The 25,386-nt window shown below is 35.9% G+C and overlaps 1 protein-coding gene across 2 annotated transcripts in view; it reads left to right on the top strand.

Annotated features, from left to right (window-relative positions):
- Positions 1 to 25,386, top strand: part of SPAG6 (sperm associated antigen 6) — a 61,940-nt gene that overhangs the window by 4,017 nt on the left and 32,537 nt on the right. For both annotated transcript variants that reach the window (XM_035021495.1, XM_035021494.1), the window contains exons 3-4: positions 10,796 to 10,962; positions 14,433 to 14,616. In XM_035021495.1, the coding sequence (XP_034877386.1) occupies positions 10,796 to 10,962; positions 14,433 to 14,616 (351 nt within the window). The remainder of the gene's footprint in view (positions 1 to 10,795; positions 10,963 to 14,432; positions 14,617 to 25,386) is intronic.

Raw genomic sequence — 25,386 nt, 5'->3', positions numbered from 1 at the left:
CAATCATGCTATTTAAATTTCACGAATATAAAAGGAGTCTTGGACTTTTGAATGCCTGATAATTAAAGCACTGATCTTTTCTTAAAAGATAGGGATAGTGGTTTTTGTGTTTTGCTTGTTTTACATATGCTTAAGTGGAAAACATTTGAGGGGACTATAAAAATTCTGAACTTGTATGCACCTAATAATATGTCCTAAAAACAAGATCATTCAAAATTTTATTCTGTGTTCCAAACCCTTGTTCCTACATGGACATTTATCTGTTTTGTTACCTAAGCATTGGTACATAAGTAGAAAATAATATGGCCAGGGCTAGGATGTCCTTGTTTTCTTAGGAAAAACTGGATGATTAAAAAAGAAAAATCTAAGCTATGGATGACCCTGTAAGAGTGGGGCTTAGAAATGGCAAGTTTGTGTGGGTTATTTTTTTTTAAGATTTTATTTATTTATTTGACAGAAAGAGACACAGCAAGAGAAGGAACACAAGCAAGGGGAGTGAGAGAGGGAGAAAATGTGACAATTTGTTTTTGAAAAGTTATTTAAGTATTTCATAACTCCTCTTCACATTTCAATGTTTTCTCATGGCTTTTGCTCCTCTGACTAGAACCTTTTCTTGTACTTCTTTGTCTAATTAATTTCTACTCATTCTTTATGGCTCTGTTTAGATGTTGATTCCTCAGGGAAACCTTCCTTGAAAACCCTGTCAGTAAGTTAAGTCTCTTGATTTATGCTTTCCTTGCTCCTGATATTTCTCTTTCATGATACTCATTACAATTGCAATGATTTAGTTTCTGTTTTCTCCACAAACTGTAAATTCCATGCCTAGCATAATGCTTAGTATAGAGCAGATGTTCAACGTATTTAAATAGAATGAAAGGAGTAATTATTATTATTATTTTTAAGATTTAATTTTTAAAAGTAATCTCTGTCCCCAACATGGGGCTCAAACTCACAACCCTGAGATCAAAAGTCACGTGCTCAACTGAATGAGCCAGCCAGGTGCCCCAGGAGTAATTGTTTTTCTAAGTGTTTTCACATCATCTCTTAAAAAATTAGGTTGGGCGCCTGGGTGGCTCAGTTGGTTAAGCGACTGTCTTCGGCTCAGGTCATGATCCTGGAGTCCCTGGATCAAGTCCCGCATCGGGCTCCCTGCTCGGCAGGGAGTCTGCTTCTCCCTCTGGCCCTCCCCCCTCTCATGTGCTCTCTCTCATTCTCTCTCTCAAATAAATAAATAAAATCTTAAAAAAAAAATTAGGTTATTATAACAGCTCAGATAGGTAGAATAGGTATCTTCTTAATTAAGCCCCAAAAAGGTTGGATAAATGCCCTCATCACAGAGTTAGTCCCGGACAAACTGGGACTAGAAGATGTTTAATTGCTGCCTGACATTGCACTCTTTCTGTGTTACCTTGTAGGTATTAGTAAGCTATTTTTAGATGGTTCTAGGAGTTCCTAATAAACCTTAATGTTAACTATTAAAACAAGTCATCTGTTTAGGCCTTTGGGTACCAAAGGCTATCCAGTAATTGTGTGTAATTAGCTTTTGAGATCTCCTTGAGGACCATTATGGGAGCTTGAGTGGAGGCCAGATGCAGAGAACAAACTTTAATTGATAAGTATCTAGAGGTTTGAGGCAGTGGGAGTTGTATTTAGGGCTTACACTGGACTTAGAACTCTAGAGGACCTTCAGCTTCCTCTGACTTCTAAGGAAAGCCTTATCAAGCCAGGAACTCTTTAAAAGCACCCCGGGAAAAGCGTGTAATCCACTGGAAGTTGCAAACCGAGATAATACTTCAGAGAGTTGTTGGACTGAGTCCCTGCTGGGATCAGGGAGAGTGCAGTGGAGATTTCGGAGACTTCGTCAGAGCCCAAGGTAGTCAGCTACCCTGTGTCCGCTCTCTTTTTGAGAACATGGGGGGTAGAGCACAGTGAAGAGGCAGGCACTTGATATTTGTTGGTTGATTATATTTAATACTTCCCTTTGTTTTTTACTTAATCATGCTTTGTGTGAAGGATTTTTACTCCACGTTCATTGGGGTCAGAACTTTGGGATTTCTATTGAGTAGATGTACTGGCCCTAGGGGAAATCCAGGGCCACCCTTGAGAAAAAAATTTGGTCTTGCCTTGTAGTGGGTGGGATGGCCCCTCTGAACATGTCAGACTTCCCTAATTTCAAAGTGACATAATGGTTTTGCCATATGCCCCATGCTTTTTGTCATAGGGTGGCTCAATTTTAAATTTATTTTTTATTCAAGTTCTATTATAAATCCAGGTGAAAACAAGTGATACTTGTGCTGTGTGTATGTGTGCATGTGTCTTCAGAGGAAGTGATTTCTATCCACTTATTCTGTATATTCTATTTCTGTGTCATTAGAATCACTATTAAGTTATATACATAGACTAGCTTACATTAGTTTTCCATTGAAATATCTTTGTAGAATTAGTCTAATAATATGCCTTTTTTTGAGGGCTTATTAAAAAATAAATTTCCCCATAGTTTCTTTAAATCTATCATTGAAGACATTGTCCATTTTGATGTTAAATATTTTTTATGTAAAGATACAGTCTTTTATTCAACCAATTTTTATTATTATGTGTCAAGCTAGGCCTACATATGAAATTTCAGGAAAAAAATTTGTTCCTGCTTTATTTCACAAAGTGGTTCCCTTTTTACTTTGGTTCCAGGACACTCAGTGATATGTTTAGAGTTGCAGCAGCTATTCTTAACCTATATTTTTATAAAATTATCAGTTCTCATCTCTCTACTACATGGCTCTTTTTTTTTTTTTAAGATTTTATTTATTTATTTATTTATTTGACAGAGAGAGAGAGATAGCAGATAGCGAGAGCAGGAACACAAGCAGGGGGAGTGGGAGAGGGAGAAGCAGGGAGCCTGATGCGGGGCTCAATCCCAGGACCCTGGGATCATGACCTGACCCAAGCCAAAGGCAGACACTTAACAGACTGAGCCACCCAGGCACTCCTACTACATGGTTATCTTTGCATATATATCTTTTAGAGAAAACTTTCTCAAAAATTTTAGAGTAAGTAGAGTATGAATAAAATAAAACATTTTATTTGAAGAAAGAATTTGAACTGATTACCTTCCAAAAGTGACCTCTTCAAATATTACCCATGAAACCTCTTGGAGCAGACAATCCTTTTATAATTGTCCTATTTATTCTCTACTTACCCCATTCATGAACATTCCAATTTTCTGCAGGCAGGTGAGTATTATAGGTACAAATCGTAAAAGAGAAAACACATCGACAAAAGAAGACAGGACTAATTCAGTATTTGCAGCTCTCTAGAAAACTTCCAAATTAAGATACAATTATATCTGTTTGGGGTGCTGTGGGGCAAAGGGTCAGTTTAAATGACTCATATACCTAAAAAAAGAACTATGAACATATCCATTTTGTTATTTTTTATTTTTAAAAATTTCTAAAAATCACTTATTGAGATATAACTCACATACCATATCTTTCACTCATTTAAGTGTAAAATTCAGTGGTTTTTGGTACATTGAAAATTTTTTTATTTAAGTAATTTCTACACCCACCATGGGGCTTGAACTCATGACCCTGAGATTAAGAGTCGCAGGCTCTTTTGATTGAGCCTGCCAGGCACCCCAATACATTGTTAATTTCATAAGATTGTGGTAAAATATAACAAAATTTGCCATTTTAGCCATTTGTAAGTGTGTAATTCAGTGGTATTAATGACATTCCTAATGTTACGCAACCATCACCACTATTTCCAAAACTTTTTAAAAGTCACCCCAAACAAGCTCATTTTGGTTTTTTTTTAACTAAAATTTGCCTAAAAAGAGAAAATTGCACATTAAATTTCACAGTTTGTTCATTCATCATTCAAAATTTATTGAGTGTCCAAGGGCCAGATTCATGCTTAGATGCTGATCATGCAAAAATAGAAGGCATAGACGATGCCCTTAAGGAGCTTATTTGCTAAAGGAGAGATATATGAATATTGTTTGATACGTGTCCATTACATAGACATATGGAGCACACATGAAGGGTACCTAACTCCAGCTTTGGAGGGGTTCTTTCATGGAAGACTTCTAGAAGGAGGTATTATCTGGCTGAATTTCTTAGGAGTTAGCCAAATGAAGAAGGGGGAGAGGAAAACTGTAATAATGTGAATATTATGTGCAAAGGCACAGAAGCAAGAGGAAAGGTGGTGCTTGATAGAAAAGGCGAATGTTTAGATATGGCAGAAGCCTCTTGAGGTAATAGGGCTACAGAGAGGCAAGGCAGTGGCTGGAGAGGAAAACAGGCCTACCTCTGAAGGACCTCATCTGAAGTTTGGATTTATCCTGGAATTGATGGAAAGCCACTGAAAAGCTTTCATCAGAGAAATGAAGGGATCCATTTTGTGTTTTTGAGAGATGATTTTCACAGCAGTGTGGAGAATTGATTGGAGGGAACTAAAACAGGATCAGGAAGACCATGTGCCCATTTTTGTTATAGCTGTCATGCTGCATAACAGATCTGTAGGATTTGTGACTTAGTAGAAGGGGAGGGGCAGGTGAGGAGAGAGGGGAGTTCAGGGTGACTCACAGTCTTCTGGTTGCCAGCAGAGGAAAATGGTGACTTCATTCACTAATAGTGTTGAAGTTGTAGTGTCTGGGATATCTATGTGCCAGTGACTAAAGTGAACAGTTTGGATATGTAGGGCTCTGGAGCTCACGAGAGTGATATTGGTTTGGAAAGAGAGGTTTGGATGTGTGGAATTAACATGTTCATTTGAAAACTGTATTAAAGGCCCATCTTATATTTCTTCATGTAATTATAAACACGTAAGTTCCAATCATTTTATCTAAAATATCATGTAAATTGAACTTGCCATAACTTCTGTGATCTGTGTACTTAATTCAAATCTCACATATAGACGGTGGTGGCTATGATCTAAGCCAAGAGTCAGACAGTTGCACTGGAAGAATGAATGAAATTTCAGTTTAATACAGTAATCATGGAAGAGAGCTACAGTAATGTTAATGGTAGAATTAAGTGAATTCAACAGATTATACCCTTTATTATGCATTTGAAACCTGGCACATATAGGCTAGTTTTCATTGGCAAATGGGCTATGATTGATATTGGGGAGGGAGAAACAGGAGAGCATAGATGCTAGAGTTATAAAATTCTTTCTACCTCATAGGATTGTAATGAGGATTGATGGGTTAATATTTGTAAATTTCTTAAGGGAGTCCCTGGCACATGATAAATGCTGTGTAAGTGTATGTTAGATCAGCCAAGAAATACCTACTGTGGGAGGCGCCTGGGTGTCTCAGTCGGTTAAGCGTCTGCCTTCGGCTCAGGTCATGATCCCAGAGTCCTGGGATCAAGCCCTGCTTCAGGCTCCCTTCCACTTCACATTTCAGGCCAGTGTGAATTTATCATGGCTTCTTCAATAGGCTGCAACAATCATGCATCTTTTGTCTAAGCCAGAAACTTGGAAGTATCACTAATTCCTCCCTCTTCTTCACAATAATCAGTTTGTCTTGTAAATATCTAGACCTTTCACTTTTCTCTTTCCCTTTGCCATTAGTATTCTCCAGGCTATCTTCACATCTGGCCTATATTCATACAATAGACTCCTAAGTGGTCTTCCTGCCTCCCATGTTGTCTCTTTTCATCCTTTCTCCCCAGTGTAATCAGTGACCCTTCTTTACAAAGTACAGAAACACTGATGTTAATGTTCAGATTAAATTCAAAATACTTAAGATAATTTATTGGGCTCTTCAGTACTTTTGTCTCTGTTAATCTCTTAGCCTTCTTTCCCAACTCTTTGCTCCCCTCTTGTACTATGGTCATACTGCATTCTCAGTTTTGTCAACATATCAAACTCTTGGTTCTGAGCTTCATTTATACAGTTCCTCCTGGTTGGAAAACTGTCCAGTCCTTCCCTTCTCCATTCCCTCCAATTATTCAGACGATCTGTGATCTGCCTGAAAGCCTTCAAATCTCCACTTAGATGTCCCTTTCCTGGGGTTGTCTTCCTTGTGTCCCTCAAGGTCTAGGTTGGATGCTCCACTGTATATTTGCAAAGCACCCTCTGCTTCTCTTTTAGTTGCATATATCATAATGTGTTGCATTTGTTTATTTCTCTTGACCCCTTTATAAGTTCCTTGATGTCAAGGATGATTGGGTTTTCAATACCTTATATATTCTTAATAGATATTTCTTGAATGGTGAATAATTATTCATTCCATAGTAATTCTAAAATATATGGTAGAAAAGGAGGAAAGGGGGAATTATAGAGTGTTTGTTAGGGGACGATGAAAAGTTCTGGAAATGATAGTGGTGATGGTTGCACAATTGTACTTAATGCATACCTAATTGTACATTTAAAAATGGTTAAAATGTTCAATTTTCTTATGTATATTTTACCACAATAAAAAAATAAAATTTTTAAAGATTAAAAAACAAAGAAGGTGAGAAGTAACCAGGGTAAGCAGAAATCTTTACTAGGACTTATGTGGACCCAAAGACCCAGTTTGCAGGTACTTGTTTTTAAAGAAACAAAGTTGAGATGTTAACTGTCTTTATAAAGCACAGCAGATTGAGGTAATATGTATATAAACTATATACATGTAATACGAGAAGGGGATTTTTTGGGTCTTGGAAATGTTTGATATTTCCTTCCTGATTTATATCTGTAATTGGTGTGTACAATCAAAGTAATTAGGCCTATGTTGTGTTAAAAGAAATTAAAGAGTTGTGATTATTTTGAGGCTATTTTATAATCTCCTCCACTAGATTATTAGTTTCTTGAGGGAAGGAACTGCCTTTGCTCAGGTATGTAATCCTATTGCTTGCCAGTTGATAAACTCTGATCTATTTTTTGAATGAATGCCTGGAGGCAGGATCAGCAAAGTTGTTTTTGTTGCTGTTTTTTTCATAACTGGATTGAAATGTAGATATTACAAACAATGTCTCCAGTATGGAACTAGAACAAGAAAAACAGAAAAGAAACTCAGAGCTATAAAGTTGGGAGGGGAGAGATTGTAAAGATTTATCTAGAAGTTTCAGAAAGACTTTCACACCATTTGATCAGTTTTTTATAGAGGAAACAATTGTTTTATAGATATTAGAGTATAATATGTGAATTATTATTTTAAATATTAGTACCTGTGGGCTCCTTCAGTAGAGACCTTACTGAGGTCATTAGCTGTCACTAGAGACCTTGCTTATCCGCTATTGTAGTAGCCACTATTCAAAGTGCTGTAATTTATGGACTCTAAATTTTCATGCATTTATTCACCAAGGATCAGACACCATGGATACCTAATGGACAGGCAGTAAGGAAAAATTTCTTTTTATGTTATATATGCTTCTTTTCTCCTTTCTCCCACCCTTGCTCCCTTGCGTGTTATCTTCCTTCCTTCCTTCCTTCATTCCTCTTGTATCGTTATCTGTATTTTTAGGACAGACTTGTAATTAGAATAACAAGGTCTCCATGCTTAATCTGTGTAAGAGATAAAAAAACATGTCCCTGGGGACTGATAATTATGAAGCACTTAGAGGCAATTCAAGGACTAGACATTTGGGCAATATTTTCTCTAATAAAGATGACCTTATTCAAACAAAGATATATTTTTTAAAAGATTTATTTATTTGAGAGAGAGAGAGAGCTTGAGCAGGGGGAGGGTCAGAGGGGTGGGGGAAGAAGCCGACTCCCTGCTGAGCATGGAGCCTGACACATCGAGAGTCAGAGGCTTAACTGAGTGAGCCACCCAGGTGCCCCCAAACAAAGATATATTGAACTGAAACTTTAGCTTTTACTTTTATAGGTTCAGAGGTGTTAAATTTTTCAAAAGTCTTATTGTGCTACTGTCTGAACTAAGGAATGTAGGAAAAGAATGATAGAGCAGAGGCATCTGCATAGAGGCCTAACTTTGATATTAAATACAGGGATAGAGGGAAAGGAATGGTATATCATCTTATTGATCTTATTTTTCCTAGGCCAGATGTGTAGAAAAATGGAGGAGAAAATATATAAAGCAAAAAATTCCTTTGAATATATGGACAGGTGAAATACCTGTAGGGGGGTAAAATATTTTACTGCTAAAACTGCAAATTGAAATTTTCCAAAATTGGGAGACTTATGGTATATTAGCTAAATACTGTAACTAATAATAAACACTTATAACTAAATTAAACATTACAGACTCAGATAGATGAATTCATTCTTCAACTTCTTAACACAGAAGTTCAAAGTTTTTGAGATTGAATTCAAAATACCAGGATGAATAACCCAGAATAGATTGATTTTCCAATTATATTTCAAAAGACAATAAGCCACTGCCTTCACACACACATATATCAATATATCAAATGAGGGGAAAAAAAGGAAATACCAGAATCATCAGGAAAAAGTAACATGAAACATAACTGTAATTCTTTTAAAACTATTTGAAGCATACTTATTATACTTTATATTTTTTGACCTTGTTAATGTATTTATTACGAAACTTCAAATATATGTTAACAAATTTAGCTCTTGTTTTTTAGAGTATTGACTTATTTTACTTAAAATCATGCATATTTGTTATAAAAAATCAAGTTATATTCAGCAATAACCAAAATCAACCCAATTTAAAAGTAGGCAGAGGACTTGAATAGACATTTCAACAAAGAACATGTACAAATGGCCAATATAGGCACATAAAAAGACATTCACTGACATGAGCACTAGGGAAATGAAAATCAAAACCACAATGAGATACTACTTCACACCTATTAGGGTGGCCATTATTAAAATTAAAAAACAAAAAATAACAAGTGTTGGTTAGGATGTGGAGAAATTTGAATCCTTGTACTTTGCTGGTAGGAATGTAAAATGGCGCAACTTTTGTGGAAAACAATTCCGCAGTTCCTAGATAGTGGTGATAATTACACTAAATTGTACACTAAAAAATGGTTAAAATGGTAATTTTTATGTTATGTGTATTTTACCACAATTAAAAAACTAAAAAAAGAAATCAGGTAATAAAGCAACTACAAAGAAGAGATCAACAAATTGTTCTAAATCCAACTTTCTAGGAAGAACCCATGTTAACATTTGGTAGTCATTCTAATACCTTATTCTGCACTTTAAACTTTTTGTTGTGAGGTATTTCAGAAATTATCACACTATAAAAAGTATAGATAATAATATTAGCAACACTTATGAGTATAGAGATGTTGATTTGCTGAATGTGAGCTATGACCTAGGTGTGAGTAGAAGTGCCGTGTGCCTGCAAAGTTAACCAGCCTGAGTGGGATTCAAACTTGCAACTGTGGTCTTATGTAAGATGATCTCATCAAACCACCCTAGCCATAAAAATGATCACTAAATAAAACTGGAAACTGTGAAAAGCCACGGGTCACATCATTACATGTATCTGTGATAAGCATCATTATTCTCTGCTTATGTTATTGGTAGTACTGTTTATCTTAATTTGTTCTAATCCTAAGTGTTATTATAAATATTTTCCTTTTATTTTATATCAAATGTTTCTGGATATAACATTATAAAAGAATATTGATAATATTTGCTTTTCTAGATCACTGTGGTATGTTTTTAAAGAAGAGATGTAATAACATCTAGTTGAATAGCCTGCTGCAAATTAAGTAAAGTTTAGAAAGTCAAGGGGCATTTTGTTCCAGTTTGAACTCTGTCATTACCTTTCTTGTAACCTTAGACTAAAACAGCATCATTAAAGCCCAAATAGCAGTTGACTATTTTGGGTATTTTATAATAAGGCAAAGGTACTATAAAGAGTTGGAATAGCCAAATGACTAAAATGTAATTATTTTTTATCTCCCTTTCCCCACCGCCTCAACTTTCAATATGTATTATTTATTTAGCAATTTTAATGAGGAACGTCTGAATTTCTAACCATGCTCCATCATTTATTAGTTTTGTGATGATTTCTTAACCTTTCTCAGCCTCCATTTCCTCATCTGTAAAATATACATAATAATAGGGCCAACTTCATAGGTTTGTTATGACAGCTCAGTGAATTAATATGGAAAACAAGTCCTTAAAAAAACATGTGCATATAATAAGTGCTGGATAAATATAAGCTAACTTTTACTATTGTTGCTGTGATGATGATATACCTACTATGTATTCAACCCTAGAGTGAATATTATGAGAGCTAGTAATACAAAATACTTATCTCAAAGAATTTGTTTCTTTGGAATACTATCAGAAATCTCAATTTGCATCCCTTCATGAATGTGAGGCCCTAGCCAGTTGAAATCACAGTAAAGATCCAACAGTTGGAATCAGAGGGAAAAAAAAAAAAAAAAAACCCAAACAAAACAAATGGAAGATCCATAGAGATGAAAGGACCTGAACTGAGCCCTGAAAGATAGGAGTTGCAAAGGCTGGGGGAAACCTATCCCCCACAGCCCCCCTCTACCCCTTACCATGTGCTAGGTAGGCATTAAACTACATGCTCCACAATCTTTCTCTGCATTCCTCATGACAGCCCTATCAGGTCACATAACTACTATTTGCCAAATCAGGGATTTAAACTCTTAACCTAAGTCCAAAGCCTTTCTTGTCATGCTTTGCTCCTGCTTTGATAATTACAGGTTGTATCATTCTTTGTCTTGGCCAGTTAGATGCTTCTAAATATACCACTAGTTTTTAGTGGATAATTTTTTTTTGTTTTTACCAATTTTTTCCTACAATTTTCTTATCTACATATATGCTGAATTGTATATTTGCTTTTTCATTTAAATTTTGCTGACTTCTGTTCTTTCATAACTAAACTCAGGTGTAATGTCTTTGCTGAGGCCTCTTCTTCTGGATGTGGTCCCAACAATTCAACAGACTGCTGCATTGGCTCTTGGGAGACTGGCTAATTATAATGTTGAACTAGCAGAAGCAGTGGTGAAGGGTGACATTCTTCCACAGCTTGTTTATTCATTGGCAGAACAGAATGTAAGATTTTTTAAAAATTAGTTATGTTTTTTTGTCTTGTTTTAGATTTTTAAAAATCTGCTTAGTTTGGGTACAGTTGTAAGCTTATAGGCTTTAGAATCTTAGGATGTTAATACAACCTTTAATTCTTTAAACTGCACATAATAATACCTTTAGGGTATTTTACTTTGGGAGTGATAGGCAGCTTTTTTCCATTACTGTTAATATAAGAAAAAAGATTACACAATTTTTAATGGGATTATATATAAAGCAGTATTTCTGTATATGAGAGTCTTAAACCTGTGGGATCAGTCTTTGAGAGCTGTATGGAGCCTTAGGCAAATAAAAAGTTGTTTTCCGCAATCCTTATATGTAGGTGAAACCTGGTTAGTGGAAACTGTAAGAGACAGCTTGGAAGCAAGTGGGAGAGAAGCATACAAAAGGAAGGAGAATACATGTAATAGAAGGTTTGATAAAGCATTTTATACCAAGTATGTAAACATGTCAGTCCTTTTAAGGGTCATCTAAGAGTGCCCCAATTTTTTCCCCCTCCTGTCTGGTTCTACTCTCTGTTTCTGTACAGTATCACCTAACAATAGTTAAGGACCTCCCTGTAGATAGGGTCTTGGTCTGTTTATTCCATTCTGTTAGTTTATCATAACCTAAGGATATATGTTTCTTGACATATTTTTAAGATTAAATTCCTACTTGTGTAACCAAATGACAAACGATCCAATTTAAAAATGGGCAAAAGACTTGAGTAGACATCTATACACATACTAAGAAGATATACACATGGCCAATGAAGATGAAAAGATGTTCAACAGCATAAGCCATTAGGAAATGCAAATCAGAACCACAGCAAGATATCACTTAACCTACTAGGATGCCATGATAAAAAAAAAAAAAAAAGAAAGGAAAAGAAAAAAATAACAAGTGTTAGTGAAGATTTGGAGAAATTGGAGCCCTCATACATTGCTGATAGGAGTGTAAAATGGTGCAGCTGCTATAGAAAACAGTCTGGCAGTCAAGTTAAATATAATTACCACATGACCCAGCAATTCTACTCCTAGTTAGATTTCCAAAAAAAATTGAAAACAGGTGTTCAAACAAAACTTGTACACAAATGTTTATAGCAGCATTATTCACTATAACAAAAGAATGACTGGATAAACAATATGTTGGACATCCATATAATGGAATATTATCAGTCATAAAAAAGGGATGAAGTGCTGACACATGCTACAACATGGATAAACCTTGAAAACGTTACGCTAAAAAAAGAAGCCAGATACAAAAGGCAACATGTTATATGATTCCACTTACGGGAAATGTCCAGAATATGCAAATCCATAGAGACAGAAGCAGATTAGTGGTTGCCAGGGGCTGGGGGCAGAGGGAACGAAGAGTGACTCCTTAACATGTATGAGGTTTCTTGTTGGGCTGCTGAGAATATTCTGGAACTGGATGGTGATGTTTGTACAACACCATGAATGTGCTAAATGCCACTGAGTTGTATACTTTAAAATGGGTAAAATAGTAAATATGCGTATTTTACCAGAATAAAAAAAAAAATAAATCCTAATTGTTTAAAATTTTGCTTTATTTTTATAGATTGGAGAGTCATTTACTGACTGTCTTATCTCTATGAGGAATCTCAGAAATTTTATTTTTCTTGCAGGTGTTCCTTCTATAGTCAAATACTGTTAGGCTTTGTTCTTCCTGAACTCTTAACTCCTTCTTTCAAGGGCAGGGTCTGTGTTCTGGTATCCCACAAAGAAGGTTCTCAATAGATCTAAATGTGAATGAGTGTCCATTAGTTGTAAAGAGACAAAAAAGTGCTAGGGCAGAAGTGAGGAGAAAGTGAGAATGTGAGGCAGGATTCCCAGGCTTCTGTGTCCTTCACCAACAGTCCTTTAACTCATTTCTCACAGGATTTAATGTCTTCTTTATGAGGTACAAAGTCCCTGGCATGGACTTTTTTTTTTTTTTTTTTTTTAAGGGCAATTCTTTTGGTGAAGAATGGGAGAGAAGAGAGAGGAATTTGGAAAAGTGGAAATTAGGAGAAAAGGGAAATGAGATCAGAAGGTGTGAATTATAGGCACTGTAGTTAGCAGTGACTATCAATGGCCAGTAAATTGTGAATTTGAAAATTCTGCCATATAAAAAGTTACCTTAGCTTAAGGTGATAACAGGAAATGTATCACCATTATTTTTCCATGATTATAAGAAAATAATGGAAAGCTACTTTAAAACTCTAAATTTTATAGTAAGTTAGTAGATATTTGGTTACTGACATAAAATTAACCTTTATAACAAATATTTTAATATCTATATATGTTAACATTTAAGAAACTAAAGAAATGCATCAAATCAAAACATCATTATTAACACAGCATATTTCTTATATCATCAACATATACCAATTTTTGAGATATAGTATGTTAAAATATACTTGATGTATTTTTCCTCTCTCCTATAATTTTTGTTGTATCTTAATCTTTTGGCCAAAGTAAATGACATGCTTTCAAAACAGGTGCTGTAGTCACCTAGTCACTTTTAGTCATCAGTGTAAAGAAATAAAAACTTGGAATCTACAATAGGGGGTTAATTGGATTCTATTAATAAAAGACAGAGACCATTACTGGTGTCATTATACTAACCTTGAAACAACAGTGAATGTTATAGCCAAATACTTCCTATACATTTAATTTTTTTTAGTTATATGAAGAAAAACATGTTAGTCTTGTGTTTCAGTTTTATTATTTCTCAATCTGATAAAATTTTATATAGAAATTTTTATAAATATGAAGCATTACTTAAAATTCACCTAACAGTAAGTCATTTGTATTTATTGTTTTAAAAAAGCATTTCTAAGAGGGGATAAATAATACATCTCCTTGTTTGGTTAGTTTATTTACCAGGAAAGGTTTTAAAATGTATCATGAGTGTTTCGCCTTTATGCTTATCCAACAATTGGTAGTGCATCTTGAAACATGGTTGTTATTTCAGGATGACTTGGGACACCAAAAGATTAGTTGAGGTCATGAAAAGCCTACCATGCTTAGAGACTGAGGGCAAGTAAAGGAAATGAATTGGTCAGTGGACAGTGTTGTTGCACATGCTAACAATCTAAGAGTTCCCATGGGTGAAACAAATACTTTTCAGTGTAATGCAGATACAGAAAATCTCATTATTTTATGAATTGGTAGGAAATACAATGTTTATATTTTTTATAGAGTTTCCAAATGAATATTTCAGAATAAAACATTTGAAATGAAATTTAAGACTTACATTATTTCAGTTTGGTTACTGAACAAAAGCAATAGGGGAACATCAAAAAATGATTTTGCAGGATGTTTTTCATCTTTGGATTTGAAAGCTGTTGAGCTTTATATTAATGTCATTTTTATGTTGGTTTTGGTCTGTTTTAACTTTTGGTTTTATAAGTGCTTAATTCACTTTGAGTTTTATCTATTTTATCATTGTAGCGTTTTTCCAAGAGAGCAGCTGCCTTTGTGTTACAAGCAGTTGGTAAACATTCTCCTCAACTAGCTCAGGTAATAGTTGACTGTGGAGCACTGGATACGCTGGTGATATGCTTGGAAGATTTTGACCCCGGAGTCAAGGAGGCTGCAGCTTGGGCACTTGGATATATTGCAAGACATAATGCAGGTAATGGAGCATATCTGAAAACAGGATTATTAAAATTTAGATTTATTAGGTAAATCTGGTTTTGCTTAGTGAACTATAGATGCAGTTTTAATGATGTTTCCATACATTATAGGAGATAGGTTTTGAATGATGGCCAAGTTATTTGGATCACAAATTCACAAAAACCTACACATTTCAGTCTTGGGAGAAGATATTTGCAAATGACATATCTGATAAAGGGTTAGTATCCCAAATCTATAAAGAACTTATCAAACTTACCACCCCAAAAAACAATCCAGTTAAGAAATGGGCAGAAGACATGAATAGACATTTTTCCAAAGAAGATATCCAGATGGCTAACGGACACATGAAAAGATACTCAACATCATTCATCATCAGGGAAATACAAATCAAAACCACGATGAGATATCAGATATCTCAGATATCTTAATATAAGAATGGCTAAAATTAACAACACAGGAAACAACAGATGTTGGCGAGGATGTGGAGAAAGGGGAACCCTCTTACAGTGTTGGTGGGAATGCAAGCTGGTGCAACCACTGTGGAAATCAGTATGGAGGGTTCTCAAGAAGTTAAAAATAGAGCTACCCTATAACCCAGCAATTTCACTACTAAGTATTTACCCAAAGGATACAAAAATACTGATTTGAAGGGGCACATGTACCCCAGTGTTTATAGCAGCATTATTAACAATAGCCAAATTATGGAAAGAGCCCAAATATCCATCAACTGATGAATGGATAAAGAAGATTTGGTATATTGCGGGAGGAGAGGTGGGTGGGGGGAAGGGGTAACTGGGCAATGGGCATTAAGGAGGGCACTTAATGTAATGAGCACTAGGTATTATATACAACTGATGAATCACTAAATTTTACCCCTGAAACTAATAATACACTATATGTTAACTAACTTGAATTTAAATAAAATCTATAAATAAATAAAATAAAATACAAATCTATTAATATATATTATATACATATATAATATATACATATATAATGGAATATTACTCAGCCATCAAAAAGAATGAAGAAATTTTGCCATTTGTAATGATGTGGATGGAGCTAGAGAGTATTATGCTAAGCAAAATAAGTCAGTCAGAGAAAAACAAATACCATATGATTTCACTTATATGTAGAATTTAAGGAACAAAACATAAATATAGAGGAAGGGGAAAAAAAAAGAGGGAAGGAAGCAAACCATAAAAGACTCTTTAACTATAGAGAACAGATGCTGGAGGGGAGGTGGGCGGGGGATGGACTAAATGGATGATGGGTATTAAGGAGGGTACTCTTTGTGATTAGCAGTGGGTGTTACATGTAAATGATGAATCACTAAATTCTACTCCTGAAATCAGTATTACACTATATGTTAACTAAAATTTAAATAAAAATTTGAAAAGAAAAAAAACCCCTGCACATTTCAGTCCTTTTTCTAGTTAGTAGAAGAGAAATTTGAAGATAGAAAGAGATGGTAGTGGGGAATGAGGAAAGTGAGATACTGATGGATTCTCAAAGATGTTGGTAAATTGGTTCAGTGAAAAAATTTTAGTTTTTCACGCCTCAGGGGATATTGGGTCTTTACTTTCTCTCATGATAGGGGTATTCTAAACCAAGCAGGAGACATATCACATGAATGAATAATGTTGAAGAGATATGGACATGATAACTTTCTAGAATATATTTGTATTGAGCCCATATTGGGCAAGAGGGAGGGGAAAGAGTAGTACCTCCTCTTATAAACTGACAGCTCAATGAATTCATCAAGAAGGACATGGACCTCTTGTGTGAAGTTTGTGCTGACACACCTGATTGGTAAAGAATATAGAGGGAACAAAATTGCCCCCACCACTTTACAGAAGTTGCTAAATAATCCGAACAAATAATACAACAAGAAAATACAGTTTTAAAACAAACTATGTAAAAATGATCAACTTTGCTAGTAATCAAAGAACTGCATATTAAAACATCAGTGAAAATGTCTTTCCCCACTTACTATTATTTAGGGGGAAAAAAGAGTAAAGCGGAAATATAGCCAAATGGTTAAGAGCACTGTGGCATTAGACAGGATCTGAGTTTGAGTCCCAAGTTCTACCATTTAGTTTCTGTATAACCTTGGACATGGCTTTTAAACTTCCTGAACCTTACCTTCCTCATCTGCAAAAGATGGTACCTAAAAGTAGGTGTTTCAGAGATTTATTGTGAGCACAATGAGATAATATATGCAAAGCACTTAGACAAGTACTTGGCATATGGTAAATATTCAATAAATACAAGATATTAGTATTAATACTGAAGGTTGGAGAGGACATGATGTTTATGGCCGTTGGTGGGGGCACTACAAATTGTTTAAACTTGTGGTAAGCAGTTTGGCAAAACTAATCTAAGTCATGAAAGAATTCATGGTTACTCTAAAAAACCTGCTTTGGGAATTCATCCTAAGGGAAGAATTCCACAGAATGAAAAAGTTATATTCATGTAAATGTTATTGTAGTAATATTAGTAATATCAAAAACCCTCAAATATTTGGCAGGAATGTAGTGGTTAAATTATGGTAGTTTTTACTTAATGGAATTTCACTTGGCAAATTAAAAAGGTAATTATGACTCTTACATGGTAATATGGAAACATGATTGTAATGTAAAAAGAGATAAAATTATATATTGCAATTAAAATAATATAAAATAAGTTTTTTTTTTTTTTTTTAAGATTTTATTTATTTATTTGAGACAGAGAGAGCACATGAGAGGGGGGAGGGTCAGAGGGAGAAGCAGGCTCCCTGTCGAGCAGGGAGCCCGATGCGGGACTCGATCCCGGGACTCCAGGATCATGACCTGAGCCGAAGGCAGTCGCCCAACCAACTGAGCCACCCAGGCGCCCTATAAAATAAGTTTTTATGTGGACGTAAATTACAAAGAAATACATGTTTGTGTTACTAGGGTGATAGAATTAAGGATATATTTTCTTTGCTTTCCAGATTTTTCAATGTGTGTGTATGTATAAAACAATAGCTACCACTTACTGAGTACTTACTGTGTGCCTGGCTTGGTGCAGTATGCTTCAGATACATTATCTCATTTTGATTACAGCTACCCATAGGGTAGGTATTACTTTCCCTGTTAAACAGAGGAAGAAAATGTAACTTAGAGAGGATACCCAAAGTTATGTTAATGGTGGAACCAGAATTTGAGTCTAAATCTGACTCCAAAGCCCATGTTCACCACTGACCATAACAGCGTCACTAAATATTTCTTAAAAGAGCACTGAAGAAGAAATTCAAAATGGAAATAGGAAGAGGCTCTCCCATGGTTATGTTTAATTTGGTTCTTAAAATGGCGACACTATTAGAGACAAAAAGGAAAGAAAATGGTAGAAAAATAAATGGAGAAAGAAAACTATTGTCATGCTTAGAATGATTCTGAGTTAGTATATTAAAATGATTTCCTTAATATCTGGATTTTGGTTTTCCAAATAGGGTCACCTTAGGACTATTGTTTAATATATGTTGATAGAAGAAACTAAGGCAGTTTTTTTATTTTTAAGATTTATTTATTTGTTTGAAAGAGAGAGTGGGTGGGGGGAAGGGACAGAGGGAGAGAGAGAATCTCGAGCAAACTCCCCGATGAGCACGGAGCTGACAGGTGGCTTGCTCCCACGACCCCGAGATTGTGACTTGAGCCCAAATCAAGAGTTGGATGCTTAACCAACTGATCCACCCAGGCGCCCCTAAGGCAGTGTTTTAAATCAGAAGCTGGTTATCATGGGAAGCTTGTTACCATATTTAGTTTTGGGTTTTTGTGGTTTAGTTTTGGGTTTTTGTGGTTGTTGTTATGGTTGCTTTTGGTCAGAGAACTTTATGGCAAACAGATTGTAACATGAGTATTTCAAAAGGTGCAGCAAAGGAGTTTTGAGGGACTGCCGTACAGATATACTCTCAGGCAGGTGCCTATAGATAACCTTTCTATATCTCCCTTTTGTTGAGTCTGAGGCTAAATGATTATAGTTCATAAATAGGATCGGTCTTAGGGATTCCATTCCAATTTCTTGCTATAATCTGGCTCCCAAATGGAATTCCCACTGTAATTTCAATATTTCACAGTAGTTAGGGGTCTGGGACCCAGAAGCTCCCTGAAGAGATTACTGCATAGATTTCTCAGAAGGAAAGGGAATTGTTACCCAGTAGGCAATAAAGGAAGTCATCATTCACATCCTGAATCAGTGAAAATAGAGGGTTTACCTCTAAATAACCTGATTTCTTTTTCAATGATTTCCTAAAAATAGAATATGTTAGATTAATGGGAGGACATTCATTCAGTGTTTTCTTCTTAGTATTAGAAGAATGTTTTATTAGACAGTTCAAGAAATAGAAGCCTTAAATGGAGATGCAAAAGAAATAAAGTGTACCTTTACGGACTAAGGAAGGAAAACATTTTGTGTCTAGGAAACAAAAATTAAGTGTGCAATTGGTAGAAGAGAAAAACCAATAGGCACCATCTGACTTGTTCTTATTTGAAAAATACAATTTCTGAAAGTTACTTCTATGTGTAGATTTTAAAGTATTTTAGATAATCAAAGGGAACTGGGGACTAACAGCCCAAAATGGCGTGGGGTTTCTTTTCTTTTTAACTCTGTATAAATCGTGTCCTTAAATTTCTGTGGTTGAATCACCAGTTATTGAATATTCTTGATGTATGTACCTCTTAAATTGAAGATAAATAAGCTATTTCTTTATATTTTATCTGGCGTTTAAAATAAAAGTTGAGGTAAAGTCTTCTCAGGCTGGTTCTTCCTCCTCCTTGCTGGATTCTCCCACTCTGCAGCATTATTCTAGTGACATTATTCTATTAACATATTTACTTCATCAGTGTCACCCTCTCATTGTTTCCAAGGATTAGTCTTGCTTTTGGAGATACAAGGGATGAGGCGAGGGACCTGTGTGGACCGGAAGTGTGACGGGTGAGAAAGGAACCTGAAGGAACCTGAAGGAACTCTGCAGGTGCGGGGCTTCCACCCGGAGGGGCCCAGAGGAGCGCTTCGCCCTCTCCAGGCCCTGCTTCCCTGCTCCCCACTGGCAGCCTCTCTCTGGCTTCCTTACTGTGTGGAGCACAGTAGCTTCACCGAGGAGAGCTTCCAATGACCTTGTAGCAAGGGTGTGGCCGCAGTGAGGGCGGCACTTGGGACTAAGGTGAGAGCAATAGCCTGGCTGGAGGGGTGAGGAAGGAGGAGCCATACAAGGGTTTTGTAGGAATGATTTTCCACATTCGGGCTCAAAAATAAGTTTTAAGTGTTTCTTTTGGGAGCTTTAGCTAAATATGCCGTCTCATAAACTTTTGCTGTCTCAGAATAAACTTTGTTCTCAAATCTGGCAAAGAGGAATACAGTACATTTGGTTAGGTGTTCTAAAACATTTTAATCATTAATATAATTGTCATATTATATAGATGAGGAAACTGACGTAGAGAGGGGAAGGATTTATTCTGACCAGACAGCAATTTATGGTGGAACTGCTTGGCAATTACTCAAAATCTTTCAGAGATTTTCTTTTTTATAGTGTGAGAAAGTAAAGTGTATGAGAGCTCATCATTCTTCATTTTAAGCTCCTTGTTGTATCTGAAAGTCTTGCCAGATACCTCTGTTTTTAATCCCTGATGGCTGGTTTCCACATGTGTGACTATCCTTTCTCCTATAGACTTGATTGATGTCTACAGGACTAAATCAAATGAGAGATTTCCATCCCAGCTCAGTGGCAGTTAGGAGAAGAGATGGCCAAGATGAGCAGTGCTGACAGGAATTGGCCAGTTTGGACACTACAGAAATACTTAGTAGATTATATTCTATTTGCTAAACAGATAATATAAACGAGGAATCCAGACCAAGCTGGCCAGCCTGATTCTTTTCTATCTTGTATATAATGATGAGGTGATAAAAAGAAAAGAGAATTTTAAAATTCAGAATTTTTGCAAATATTCTTCTCATGTCACCCATCTATAAATACCAATAGGCCAAATCATGTAGAACAGGCTTAGGAAGCAGTAATTAACTTTTGAAAAATCCACATATTCATGACAATTCGTGTTATCTCAGGATAACAAGGGACTTTGTGTGGTGGGGATGAAGGGGTGAAGGGGACTACAGCCTGGTAATTAAAAATTAGTTTAAAAGCCCTACAGATAACTGTCTTTACTGATTCTTGTAGATAATAATGTTGATTTCTGTACTACCTTTTTGTTTTTACAACTTCTTTTATCTTGGAGGGGTTGAGGAACACATAAGCATAGAGGCAAATGATGCATATGGGATTACATGTATTACATGTTACACCTATTTTGATCCTAACACTGATTTCCACAGATAAGTTTTCTACTTATTTAAGTGTTGGTGAAAAAAAAGATGAAGTGAAAATAAATGTCTCGTCTATGTTCTTTTGGCATGGAGACCAAATGTGTTAAACAAAGTAACTCTTTAATTATAACTACTCAGTAGTTAACCTCGTTTGTTAGTCATTTTTAGGGCAGTTTGTGTGCTAGTAGAAAAAAAGATATGTTGTGAATTCTTCTGTATTTTATTTATTGTGATTTTTAAAGTTATAAACTCTTGGTTGATAAAATCTGAGGTATTTTTGTGCATTTTTTTTTATGATTCAGAATATAGAACAATACCATATCATTCTGTAATCTCAGATTCCTAAGTCACTGAGACCTTTAACTTTATATATGAGGCCAGCTGACAATTTCTTTATCGCCATCGTCATCATTGTAATCATCAAAAAGTATCTGAGGCACTATGTGCCTTATGTGTATGTTACCATGTCTTCAAAGTAAAATAAGTTGGCTAGTATCTTCTCTCTAGGACTTTACAATCTAAGATAGAAAAATTGATAGAGATGAGCATAAAAGTCATCTAGACAGCTGGGCACATTAGACAGAAATGTACTATACTGTCTTAAGAGTACATATATAATACACTGGGTGATTCTAAATTGGATCAAGTGAAAAATGAATTAAGAGTTATGCTTTTTGTACCATTGCAGAAAGGGCAGTCTTTTTATTATTCTTAAGAACCTGTTACCTCCAGATATCCGCTGGACAGACTTTGGGCATAGAAATAAAAAGAAGTGACATTGATCGTGCAGTTATAGGAGAAAGGAAAGCCCTCTACCCACCAAAATACTTCCTCTACCTGATGCCACCTAATATTCTTTTAGTCTGAGGCTTTGTTTTCTGTTGGGTGCAAATATCTGCACAAGAAATGTCATGAAATTGTGTACTGAGTAGATAAAGAGAAGGGTATTTGTATCCTACTAGTCTAGAAATAAATCAAGTTTGAACAGTGCATCATAACATATTTTTGGGGTTTGAACAAAAGTGTTTTTCAGACTTGGTTTATTTTCCAATCACTAGTGTATAAAACCTTCCAACACCTTTTAGATATTGAGTGAAGAAAACTCTTTTTATTTACGTTTGAATTTCTAGAAGTACATTAGTCATAGTGTATTTGACTGAAATTTGAAAGTACTTCATTCACAAACATCTACAAGAGAATTTACTTCTTAAAAGCTTAGGACTTTGTTAGCATAAGAATTGTGCTTTGAGGGTGCCTGGGTGGCCAGTTGGTTGAGCCTCAACTCTTGGTTTCTTGGTTTCCGCTCAGGTTGTGAGGGGTGGTGAGATGGAGCCCCACCTCAGGCTCTGCGCTCAGCAGGGAGTCGGCTTGAGACTCTCTCTCGGCCTCTCCCCTCCACCTAAAAAAAAAAAAGGATTGTATTTTGAAATAAGTCATGTTCATCCTTATCTTACTATAAATATTAAAATCCATTGTCTACAGGGAAAATAATTATTGTATAATTACCATGTTATCTGGCTGATTTTGCAGTTAACTTTTTGGCCTACTTTGCTCTCATCTGTGGCTGTAGATGAATGAACCAGCTTGCTATAAAAATGTAGTGTTAATTGCATCAAAGCATTTTGCTCAAGATAGGACCTCTGGCCTTGAAAAGGTATTGACTGCAGTTATGTAACTATTTGTGTGATAATTCTATTACTAGCCATTTCTCTGTATCTCCTTTGATTTTAAACTACAGCTTTACCAATATGGTCATGCACTAGTCACATGTTACTGTCACATACTTGAATGGTGGCTAGAGCATCTGAGGAACTAAATTGTTATCTACGCCTAATACAAATTTTAAAAATTGATAAGCCAGTTCAGTTACTGGAGATTTTTTAGGTATGATCGAAACAACATGGGTATGTGAATCTGCTTTTTCAGCTGTAAACTTTTTGAAATCTAAATACAGATTATTTCCAATGAAAATTTAGCAGCCAAACTGAGATGTACCGTAAGTGCAAAATACGCACCAGATTTCCAACACTTAATACGATAAACAGAATGTGAAATATCTCATTAAAATTTTTTGAATATTGATTACATGTTGAAATTATAATTTGAGTGTATTGTGTTAAATAATGTATTTTATTAAAATTAATTTCACCTATTTCTTTTTGCTTTTTAAATGTAGCTACTAGAAAATTTTAAATTATATGTATGGCTCACATTCTTATTGGACAGTACTGACTTAGAATTAGCATGCCTATGTTTTGTGTTTATTTGTTAAAAGGCAATATAGTGGTAATGCTATGGTCTTAAGTCATACATAATATTCATGTTTATTAATCAGTGTAACTAAACTGTAGTATACAGTAAGTTAAGGAATTTGGAACTGAAAATACCATTTGGGTAGAAGTAAATGATGATTCAACTTTGCGCAATCTCTTACTCAATGTAAGGACTAAAATGTACTTTATATGTGAAATGCCTAGACTGCCAAACTCACACATGGTGACACATGATAGTGGAGACATATAAAATAAACAATTCTGCAGTCCATATTAGGTTGATGTATATTAGGTTGACCTACATGAAATTACCTATATTCAATTGGTTTTGATTTAACAAAAATAGCAGTTTAATGTGATTTAATCTAAAAATATCAAGAACCTCAAAAAGTGTCAACACTGTCCCCCTTAGTAATTGTAGCTCTGAACTGCTAATCATAAGTAAATACACACATGCACGTGTGTTTGTGTAACCTGTGGAGTTCTAGATGTATGTATGTATGACCAGTGGAAACCAGCCTCCATGATACCCCACAGAATTCCGGTGTCCTGGTATTCACACCCTTGTATAGGCCCCTCCCCCGTCATACCAGGACTGGTCTGTGTGGCCACTAGAATATGGCAGTGGGGATGACAGGTTACTTCTGAGCAGAGGTGACCAGTTAAAAAAGACTGAGGCTTCTGTCCTGGCGTTGTTCTTCCTTTACTTGTCTCCCTTTACTTGTCTCTCATTACTTGTTCTGGGGAAAGTGGGCTGCTTTGACACAAGGACAGTCAGACAACCTAGGGAAAGGCCCACATGGTGAGGAGCTGAGGTCTTCAACAACCAGCAAGAAACTGAAGCTTCCCAACAACTACACTCAGCTGAGTGAGCTTGGAAACGGATCCTCCCCAAGTTGTGCCCTCGAATGAATACAACCATTTGTGTGATAGCAACTTCATGAATAACTCAGAGCCACAACCACCCAGCTAGGCTGCTTCAGGATTCCTGACCCACAGAAAATGTGAGATAATAGATGATGATGTTTGAAGCTCCTGAATTTGGGTCGTTTCTTACCCAGCAATAGATAACTAATACATAATCTTAATGCATGAAGAGGTTCACTACACTATACTTTATAATGGCCCAAACCCAAACCACAATCAAACAAAACAATTAAATGTTCTAAAGCGGGGGGACAGTTAAGTAAATTATGGCATATACTTAGTGGGATATTATGCAATTATTAAAATGTTGAGCTGAATCCGTCCTCAGGAATAGATGTGGGCAGTGGAAGCCCATGGGCAGCTCCTAGGAACCACTCAGAGGGAGTCACACCAAGAACCTTGGACCAGGGGCCATTTTTATAAAAGCACCTGGCAAAAAAATCCAGTGTTTCATTTGTTTCCCTTTTCTGTTCCCTCTCTTTGCGTACTCTTGTAGAGAGTCCAGCAGAGCCCCAGCCGCCCTTGACTGTCCAGCCTCCTCCAGCCGCCCTTGCCTGAACAACTTGAAGGCAGGGACTTAAAACTGGGCTGGAGCAAAGAAAGTGTGCCAGGGATGTCGCAATCATAAAATGCACCCTTTCCACTTCAGTTTACTTTGTTTGAAGCAGCATGCAAAGTTGCAGGCAGAGGAAAGCTACAGCCATGGCTGCAATATTATCTACTCATCTAGCAACTGGAAAACAAAAGGAAAACATTTCTAGATACAAAAACCGTATTTTGTAAAAGATCTGATTCCCGGTAATTTATCATCGGTTTCTTCATGGATAGAGCACCACAATTAGCTTTTGCCTCCTCCTCTTCAGCTTAGTCTTAGCTGTGAAGTCATTAGAAGTCAAAAACAAAAAAACTGCCAAATTTGGGGGTTTTAAATATTGCTCTAAATCTTATGTTACCTATTAACTTCCAGGCCATGCCCAAGTCTTTCCCATTTCCCACATTCTCTTTCTCTTGTCTCCACTTCTTTTCCTTAGCATATTGTGAAGCTGCTTTTTACATTTGAGCCCTGTAAGTACACTGTCCATCCCAGCTGATTGTGACTTCTTACTACGGCACCATTAACTCCAGATCAATGGCTTACTTGACTCACTTGACTTTTTAAAGGAGCCAGAATTATTTAACCTTCAAAGCATATGTGTGTATGTTAACCCTTAATCTCTCAAACACTCAAC

This window comes from Mirounga leonina, unplaced genomic scaffold (assembly GCF_011800145.1).
Source record: "Mirounga leonina isolate KUSES-001 unplaced genomic scaffold, KU_Mleo_1.0 Mir_175, whole genome shotgun sequence".
Classification (NCBI taxonomy): Eukaryota; Metazoa; Chordata; class Mammalia; order Carnivora; family Phocidae; genus Mirounga; species Mirounga leonina.
Note: the sequence above shows the minus strand (reverse complement) of the source record. Positions and strands in the feature narration are given on the sequence as shown.